We start from the raw sequence: 10,000 nt of genomic DNA on the forward strand, positions 1-10,000 counted from the left end.
ATAGATAGATAGATAGATAGATAGATAGATAGATAGATAGATAGATAGATAGATAGATAGATAGATAGATAGATAGATAGATAGATAGATAGATAGCTGACACCCATCTCCTATAGTCAACCGAATACATGTATATATAAAATAAGGAACGGGCCATTGACATGTACATTGTACCGGTACCTAGATAACTTTGAACACCATTCTACAACCCAAGTTCAAGATCGGCTGTTGGAGATTCCAGCGATTGTCATTCCCTAATACTACGGGGTGCCCACTACAACTGGATCGGGCCGATCGCCCGACTCGATCCCCTGAAACTGAAAACAAACACGTTTGTTTTTGAGGCGATCGAGTCGGGCGATCGGCCCGATTGGCCGATCCCAGCCGTAGTGGGCACCCCGTAGATATAAGGTAAGACAGAATGCCTACAAACTGAGGGCAGCTATTTTCCAACCTTAAGAGCGGTACCCAAAATTGGCATCATCGGTTCGGTTTGGTTCTGTTTTTTCAGTTAGTTTTTATAAGTGTGGGGCTAGCCGGATTGTTTTCCACAGGAGGGGCAAAACCGACGAAACCAACAAAACCGACAAAATCGACGAAATCGACGAAACCGACGAAATCGACAAAACCGACGAAACCGACAAAACCGACGAAACCGACAAAACCGATGATGACTTTCAATAACAAACGTGTTTGTTTTCAAGGCCGTGTGTCGGGCGATCGGTTTGGGCAGTTGGTCTATTTATAGTGTGCACTGGCGCCACCAAAAACCGACCGAACCGATCCGATCCGATCCGATCCTCCAATGAGCTCTGGGCATTACAATACGTTGTCTACAAACAGATCTACTTCAGATGTTCGAAGTCCAAACTTTTCCTTTCAAAAAGTTATTTTTGCTCTGTCTTTATCTGCGGTGTCCGTTGCGTGTGTAAAAGCAATAATGTGTCATTATGCAGATTCTAAATATTGAAAAAGGCCAGAAAGGTTGCATAAAATAATTATAATACATTATGTACATGTATATTGTTAAAAGAATCAAAGTTGTTGGTGTTTTTCCTCTCTCTCTCCTGAAACAGGTGAAAATAATACTGGCCATAGCCACCTACTGAGACAGGAGGTTTCGTTGTCGATCCACGGAAAACGATTTAGATCTACACATGTGTATTTCCAAGAAAGCAAGAACAGATCGATAGGATGAAATCATTCATTCGTACCAACTGCAGTGAGAATGAAAGAGAGAGAGAGAGAGAGAGAGAGAGAGAGAGAGGGGGAGAGAGAGATTCGAATCACAAATAATTGGAGATTGAAACTTCGGACATCTCTAAACACCCCATCAATAAATGAAAAGTTAAAGCTTGTGCTTTACTAAAATGTTGTTATTACGTAACGTGTTCCTGACATTAATCTTTCTTCTTAATCTTATTTGTTTATTTATTTGTTTATTTATTTATGTATTCATTTATTTGTTTATCTATTTGTTTTTCTATTTTGACTTATTTATTGACTTATATATTTATTTACTTATTTATTTATTTATTTTTACTCGTATTTATCAAACTATTTATGTATTCATTTAAGTATGTGTTCATGTGTTTATGTATTTATGTATTTATTCATTTATTTGTTTATTTAAATATGTATCTATTTATCTTAAAGGCAAGCTGAGTACGCCAGGGGCTTGAGCTTTGAGACCATCTCGAGCTACGGGCCTAACGGAGCCGTCATCCACTACCGGCCCAGCGAAACCACCAACAGGGCCATCACCACTGACGGCCTGTACCTTCTGGACTCTGGCGGCCAGTACCTGTACGATCGACGTCCTTCTTGATGTTTGTTTGTTGTACGGGGTGCCCATTGGCACGATCGTTCGGTTCGCTCGCCAGATTGAGGGCGCAAAGCAGCTATCGTGGCACAAACCGATCGCCCGACTCGTCGTCTCTACAACAAATGCGTTTGTTTTATGGCGACGAGTCAGGCGATCGATTGTCGATCGGCTTGTCGATCCCGCAGTGGGCACTCCGTACTAGAATAAACTGCTACCTCAAAATTACAACGTTCTGTCTGATATTTTTGGCCTAATTGAGTCACTAAGACCTTAAGATCGGAAATCAAATGCTCTATCTTCTCTATCAAAACCTTAAGATTATTCTGAGTCGTTATCAAGATATTCAAAGGACTGCATTCGGAAAAGCCTGACATTTTTTAACTAAAAATTTCTGACGTCAAATTTCTCAAAACTAGGTACTGAGCAGATAGAACTCTGTAATTATTAGGTAGCGAAATAGCACGAAGAAGTGGAATCAGGCGCTCGTACATTTTTTAGCATACTTATGGAGTTATTTGTATAATCTTAAAGTTTGTTAATTTATTTTGCTTTTGGTGAAAAAGATTCCCAACTTTCTAGAATAGAAGTCGAGATATTTACGATTAAAGGAGATTGGGGTCACCTGATGTCAGAGGTAAAGTTAGCAAGAAAATGGAGGCCAAAGTTTGGAGATTTCCAAAGATTGAGTGTCCTTGTTTAGTTTTGTTCCCCCTTACTTGTCATGTGTCCGGGCGTACAGTTAGCTCAGTCAGTTATCGTTGGACTACAGAGCGGTTGGTCCTAGTTCGAATCACGCACAGGACATTTTAAATGTGGGTTATTTGGGGGAGATGTTAAGGTTCTCCGCCTATTTGGCTCGTACCTAGATCCATCGAAGACAGAAGTTAGATTCGGAGGTCTTGCCACTTAAATAAACGATTCAACAGTGCTGAAAGGGGCGTGAAACCTATACAATGACGACCCAAAGAGGTTATAATAGTACTAGAGGTCGCAGTTGTGACGTCACCCACGTAAACTCACAACGGCTTTGCAGCCCACTTAGCTCGCTTTGTCGCCATTTTTGAGGGGATTAGAAACAGCGATGTCACGTGCACGTTCCTCGCAACGCAAAGGTCTTCAACTTCATAGACTTCGAAGCTCAGTACAATATTATTTTACATTTAAGTTTTCTTTTCGTTTGCTTTTGTTGTTTAATCATAGAACATACTCGCATACACAATACCGCACCTGCTAGCCTACTGTGGGAAAGAATAAATGCACTTAAATGTGGGCTACAGATGACCAGAGAGATATAATGTTATTTGTATTGTTTGCTTTTCCCGGGTTTAAGAGTGGGGGGGGGGGCGTAGGGAGACATGGTGACCAATTCAGTTTGTTAAGAAAAAGGACAATTTCATACTTACAAAATGGATTGCTTTGGTTTCGGGTTTTTTCACCCTCTCCTTCTACTGATGCAAAGCCTAGGTCTTCATGGGGTATGAAGGGGGTTAATACTGGATTAATTTTTTGATATACATATTAATTCTTTATTGTCACAGAATGAGCAATTAATTGTAGCCAGGGATACTGTAAATCACTCATTGTATGGATCCTGTGCGCACACCCAAAGAGCGTTGTTTAATATCGGCCACAAATTATACTGACATAATTTTAAAATGCAAAACTTGGATAAATAGCCGGTTTATCTTAAACATTTACAATATTTTCTCAAATTGGCGTTGATTGGCAAATGGTGTTTGTCACACAACACCCATCTTCCATGAACCCCTGCTACTGTTGTTGCACGACATGCTGTTTGGCATCGTTTCCGCAAATGAGACAATGTTACGCCTGTCTTATTGGCGGGTAGTTACGCCTGGTTGGCTGTTTTATATTCTCTCATCTCAACAACGTCGACTGTGATTCTTTTCCGTTCAGCGAGCCTTGAAGGTATGCTAGAGTTGCAGCTGAAGCTGCTAGCAGCTTTTCAGTCACATTCCTGACTCCTGAGGGCCGAAACGAGCGCCTTGTTGCGGTCAGCCGTACTAAATCTAAACATACTCTTTTAGCGACGCAAAGCAAAAGATTTCAATAAAATTAAGATTTAAAATTTTTTTAAAATAAGTTATCATCAAGTCCATCTCATTATTTTTTTCTTATTTTACTCCCCCATGTGGTCTCCCCCATGTGGTCTCACCTCCCTTTGTCTTTCTCTTTTCCTTCATCTCTTTTATCCTTTCCTTTTCCAATGAACCTTTCAATGTGTCCCCGTTTTGTCCTAATTAAACACTTTTACCTTTATCCACCTTTATTATTTCAGTCTTTTATTTCGTTATCCTTGAGCACTTTAATGAATTCCAAGTCTCATTTTGTCTCAATCCCCCCTCCACCCCCTAACTCTTTGGTATGAACACATTATCCAACATGAATGATGAAAGAAATATTAATTAAGTCCTGTGTCTTTTAAATATTGTTATCTATTCCTCAGAGATGGAACTACTGACGTTACACGAACCATGCATTATGGAACCCCAACTGATTTTGAAAAGGTAGCCAACTGTTATTCTTTCTAAAGAGATATAACCAAGATGAATTACAATCCTCATTCCTAGCTTTTGTTCGCAATCATTGAAATGGCATTCTCGAGAGATTACAAGCCTCATTCAGTCGCTTTATTTTACTCTGGTATTTAGTGGTGTTAGGTACAGGCCGCCGAGAAGAATTCTGACCACCAAATTTATTTGTTTCAAAGCATTTTAACTCACTCTTGGTGCTCTCCATTGAGGTTAGAATAACTCATTATGGGTAGGAGAACCTTTATAATGCTCTTATCTTTCTTCTCATTTTTCTTGTTTTTTCTTTAGGAGTGCTACACACGAGTTCTCATGTCTTCGGTGAGCTTGGCAATGCTGAGATGGCCGGAAGGACTTTATGGTGAGCATGATCTTATTTTAGTCCCTCCGATCATACCGTACAAGGCCGCCTGAACGCATAGTGTATTTTGGTTCGCGCTAAATTTGGTTACGGTGTGGGGTTTTTTTCTTTTGTTTCTAAAAGACGTATAAACTAGACATGTTTAAATTTATTTGCTAAGCTTGCTTTATTTGTTTGGTGTATCTTAGCCAGTTCCAAACGCTATCATAGAAAGCAGGGGCAATCACTAGTTAGTTGCAACATCAACAATTTATTTAGTTTTAAATTGGTATGCTGCATGAGTGGGTCGTGCAAGGCTTTAACGCGATGAGTGGGGGGAATACATTTTTAAGTTTCTTTTGAATGCCACTGGGTAGTTTCTCAAAGCCTGAAAAAATGCGAGTGTTCTAGTGTTGTTTGCTTCTTTTTTCCTCTCAAACACATATAGTCTCTATCTCTCCTCCTTTTTCGCTTTTGTTACTCTCTTGTAACGCCTCTTATCTTCGGCACTTATAGTATATTCTTATTGTGTTGCAAGTGCCATAAAACTCTTACTAAAAGTATAAACAGAAGGGGTTGATAACAACATGTTTATCTACTACTTTCTAAGGACGCCAGATCGATGCTTTGGCCAGGTACCAACTGTGGGAGGCCGGCCTCGTATACAGACACGGCACAGGTCACGGCATAGGCGCTTACCTCAGCGTTCATGAAGGTATGACATTGGTGGTTTAAACTCATGCACTAATTTTAATAACAAGACAAAGCCCCGACAGAAATGAGGTACGAAGAAGGCGGTGGCGATTGATTGGACATCCTCTCGCGAAGTCAAGCAGCTGCATAACAAAGAAAGAACCCACAGGGTAAAGGATCAAGAGGAAGATCACTTTGAACCTGGAGAAGTCAAGGAAATTGATATACTGAAAAGGGTGAAGACATGGAATAACATCAAGCGGCTAGCCCAGGATAGGGAAAGGTGGAAAGTTTGTTTGTGGCCTACGTCTTGATCCAGGATTAAAAGGCAATGATGATGACCAATATATTATATCTTAGAACGTTCACTCCGGTGTAATTCTAATTAGTTGTGAAGCTCACCAACTCGAAACCAGGTGAAGGGCAAGTAGTGAAAAGCTGCGCGCGCACTCGACTAGATAGTGAGACCAGGGTTTTGCCGTTAAAACTTAGTTTGGACACCCATAGTGCGCATCAGCGCAGTGAACCTTTTATAGGGATTAAAGACTGGTGGCAATGATGAAGCGTGGTCTAAGATATGATTATTCAAGCATATCGTTAACGTAGAATAAGGGGGCTCTCGTGGTCTAGATGCTATGGTGTTCACCTCTCATTCGATAGGTTCCAGGTTCGTATCCTGAAAGCGACGGAACATTATCTCCTCTAATGTTTTTTTTTATATTTCACTTCCTTTCCTGCTCTCTAACCATGTTCTGTCGTCTGCTTTCGCCTCCACTTTCCTTTTTGGCTCGGTGCTATCGTAGATAGACATTAAATTCGGAGGATTCACCTCTTAAATAACCGTACAGTTACAGTACTTATAACCGAGTTGTAAGGGGCGTTAAATCATACAATGTCACACATTTTCCACCGACTGTATTATCTTACTCTGTGATCAATCTCAGCACATCTTGGCAATTTTTCTTTCTTTGTCACAGGCCCTGGACGAATTCGTTTGAAGACGACCTTAAACCCTAGCGACGAGCCCTTGTCACCATACAACTACTTCTCGGACGGTGAGGATCTTAAATTGCACTTGAAGGGCACAAGTGAAAAGCAAGAGATGTCAGTACTTTTGGCTAACTTGAGCTGTGACGATTGTATTTACAAAGTATTTAGACACCTCTTGATCTTGCCCATCTAAGAGTCCAGATCAAAACTTAATAAGTCGCCCAGTAGGGGGCTGCCAGGCTCAGTTTGTCACAATTTTATTTAAGTATTTGAGTATTGATGACAGTCATAATTACAGCACTTTCACACTCTTGTTGTAACCTAAGTTTTTTATTCTCCGCCTTCAAATCGGTGGTGTAGAGGTAGTCCCTCTAAATGTTAATCAAGTTGTGTTGTACAATATTTCTTCCTTCTTGTATGCAAATCAAAGTAAATTTAAGTTACTCTGTAAAATTTCACAAATAAATGAACTTTCGTTAAACACAATTGAAAAATAAAATTCAATTCATACTATCAATCAATCATTAATTTACTCTTTTTGAGAGTGCCAGTGATAACTTCCATCATGCAGGGCACAGTCGAGGCCTGTGACAAACTGGGCCTATGACAAACTGACATGCTTTCGCCCAGTCTTGGAAAATAAGTTATACTATAGAAATTACGTACGCCATCAAGCATTTCATTCTTGTTTATGAAAAAATGCCAAAAAGTGGCATCCCTTGTTTTTCCCTTGTCTCCTCACTTGTTTTCAGCTCCCATGTGTCTCTGAGTAAGAGAAGGTCTTTCTTGTACTGCTTAGAATCTAAGTATAATCGAGCTGTCTTGGTAAATTGTGCATGTATTTGGTGTAGCATTGACAATTAGACAATCGTTATAATTTATCTGTCAGTCACGGAAACGTTCGTCTTGGTCGTTTACAATGGCAGTGGTGTTACAAAGATAGGTGCTCTCACATTTACAAACAACAAGAAAGGACGTAAATACATACATGAATATATATGTATTACGTGCTGAAACACCTCCGCTCCATTAACATTCTCTCTCTCTCTCTCTCTCTCTCTCTCTCTCTCTCTCTCTCTCTCTCTCTCTCTCTCTCTCTCTCTCTCTCTCTCTCTCTCTCTCTCTCTCCCTCTCTCTGTCTCCCCGCTCGCTCTCTCTGTCTCTTTGTCTCCCCCCCTCTCTCTCTTTCTCTCTCTCTCTCTCTCTCTCTGTCTCTCCCCCCCTCTCTCTCTCTCTCTATCTATCTATCTCTCTCTGTCTCTCTCTCTGTGTTTCATTTGTAGTGCTATTCAGGAAAAGATGTCTTGCATAATTCGTTAAACAACAATGACACACAGGTCTAAAAGAACTTGCAATGCAACTAAAGTTCATCCATCACACAACAGTTTGCCCCATTATACTTTCTGTGAGGTCTTTTTCCACCTAAACTATGTCAACGGCGATATTTAAATTATTGATAGGAAGTGACGTAATTTGTATACAGTGGTAGGAGCAAAATAAGGTAGTTTGAAAGTAATTTCGGTAAAGAGAAAACCGTCTCTTTGCATAAGATAAGATAAGATAGATAAGATACATCTTCATTGTCCAGATCCTGGCACATTGGTTTGGTGTTCTACCACGTGTACACACACACACACACACACACACACACACACACACACACACACACACACACAAACACACACACGTGCACACACATGCACACACAAGTAGGATTACAATCACATGCATCATATAAATGAGCAGCAATATAAACAAAAATAATCGTAATCTAGTTACACACTCAATGTTATTTTGATGCATGCTCTAAGGTCGTAAGTATACTTATACAAGATGGTTAAGATGGAAGCATTTTGATAGATGATGGTAAAAATGACCTTCTGTATCTTTCTTTGTTACAGATCAGAAGCCTAGGTCTTTTTCTTCTGACTGATGTTTTTATTTGAGGGAACAAGTGCAAATATTATAGTAAATGTTTTTTGTATGTTGGTGCAAAAGTTGTAAATTATGTATGTTGGTGCAAATGAAGTAAATGTATGTTCTTTGTTGGTGCAAATGTTGTAAATGTATGTTGTATGTCGGGGGAAAAGTTGTAAATGTATGTTGGTGCAAATTTAGTAAATGTATGTTGGTGCAAATGTTGTAAATTATAAAATGTATGTTGTATGTTTGCGCAAGTGTTGTAAATGTATGTTGGTGCAAATGTTGTAAATGCATGTTGTATGTTGGTGCAAATGTAGTAAAAGTATGTTGTATGTTGCACGTTGGTGCAAATGAAGTGAACGTATGACTCTTGCTTTTCTTTAGAGCCTGGTTACTATGAAGAAAACAAGTTTGGCATCAGACTGGAGACAATTGTGATGGTCTCGCCACACACACCAAAGGTAGTTTATAGCACAGTACTATTAGAGATCTCTCAGGTTTTTTAAATGTTTTTGTTTTTTGTCGGCTTTTTTTCTTATTTAGTCTTTTTATTTTGGGATTTTTAACAGCGTAAGAAAGAACGTATTTTGTAAGTACCTTGTATTTTACTTTTGCATTGAGAGGAAAGAGTGTATTTATTATGTCATGGGCTTTTTTAAATTTTATTTTGGTTTGAAGGCTTTAAAAGATGTTTCTTATAAAAATTACTTTCTAGACTAAATACCTAATGAAAGAACAAAGTTTCATTTTGATAATACATACATATACGATGTAGCTTGTTTATCATATTAGCTAACGTGGGTGAATAGGCCTTAAGGTTCTTCGAAAAAAAAAATATTTGAAAATGTGAATACAAAACAATAAGTAGTCTTCTGGTTGTAATATTATTTTCTAGCCATGCAGGAAGTTGTCTACATAACAAGCGTTTACATGTATTCAATTATTGACTTGGCATAGGTCTAAGACCTTCAAAAGTAATAGATCTAGTAAATATTTTTAAAAACGAAATATATTTATATTAATGCAATTTTTTGTCTCCAGTACGACACAGCAGGTGTGGGTTTTTACGAGTTCAAGCCGATAACTCTTGTGCCGTTTGAACCGAAACTGACAGACCTGTCTATGCTAAATACCAAACAAGTAAGTCAAACAACTATGAATCTTAAAGATGTTTTGTGGTTTCGAATGTATAGTGCTCTGCACAAAAACGGTTGGAGTGTCGCTTAATTCAGTCGTAACTAAAAGGTAGACAAAACGTTGTTCAATTCTCTCTGATTTCAGATTCTATGGCTAAATAGGTACTCTGCAACACGGTGGTCAAAATTGTAAAAATCATAGAGCATGGTAAAGGGCGCCTAGCGTGGATAAGCGCTATAAAAATGCAATTATTGATATATTTTACTATTATTATTTAAAACTAGCTTTAAAACAAGAAGAGACAAAATTAAAAATGAAGTCATTAGGGACACCGTGGGAGCAACACCAGTCCTACTACACATTGAAAAACAAAGGGTCAAGTGGTTCGGACACCTCACGCGGATGCCCTCAAACCATCCAGCTCTGAGAGCATACAACATTAAATATTCTGGATGGAGAGCCAGAGGAAGACCAAGGCGACGATGGAGTGAATCTGTGGCAGACACCCTTAAAGATCATGGGATGTCCCTCCTACAGGCC

At 39.2% G+C, this 10,000-nt stretch overlaps 1 protein-coding gene across 1 annotated transcript in view; it reads left to right on the plus strand.

Annotated features, from left to right (window-relative positions):
- The window catches only part of LOC101856574 (xaa-Pro aminopeptidase 1), a gene marked incomplete at its 5' end in the record, with an annotated part of 51,255 nt that overhangs the window by 39,546 nt on the left and 1,709 nt on the right, over window positions 1–10,000 (plus strand). The window contains 7 exon segments of the mRNA XM_005097656.3: window positions 1,657–1,806; window positions 4,293–4,353; window positions 4,669–4,738; window positions 5,328–5,432; window positions 6,388–6,465; window positions 8,708–8,784; window positions 9,365–9,463. Coding sequence (XP_005097713.2) covers window positions 1,657–1,806; window positions 4,293–4,353; window positions 4,669–4,738; window positions 5,328–5,432; window positions 6,388–6,465; window positions 8,708–8,784; window positions 9,365–9,463 — 640 coding nt within the window.

This window comes from Aplysia californica, unplaced genomic scaffold (assembly GCF_000002075.1).
Source record: "Aplysia californica isolate F4 #8 unplaced genomic scaffold, AplCal3.0 scaffold00160, whole genome shotgun sequence".
In the NCBI taxonomy this organism is placed as follows: domain Eukaryota; kingdom Metazoa; phylum Mollusca; class Gastropoda; order Aplysiida; family Aplysiidae; genus Aplysia; species Aplysia californica.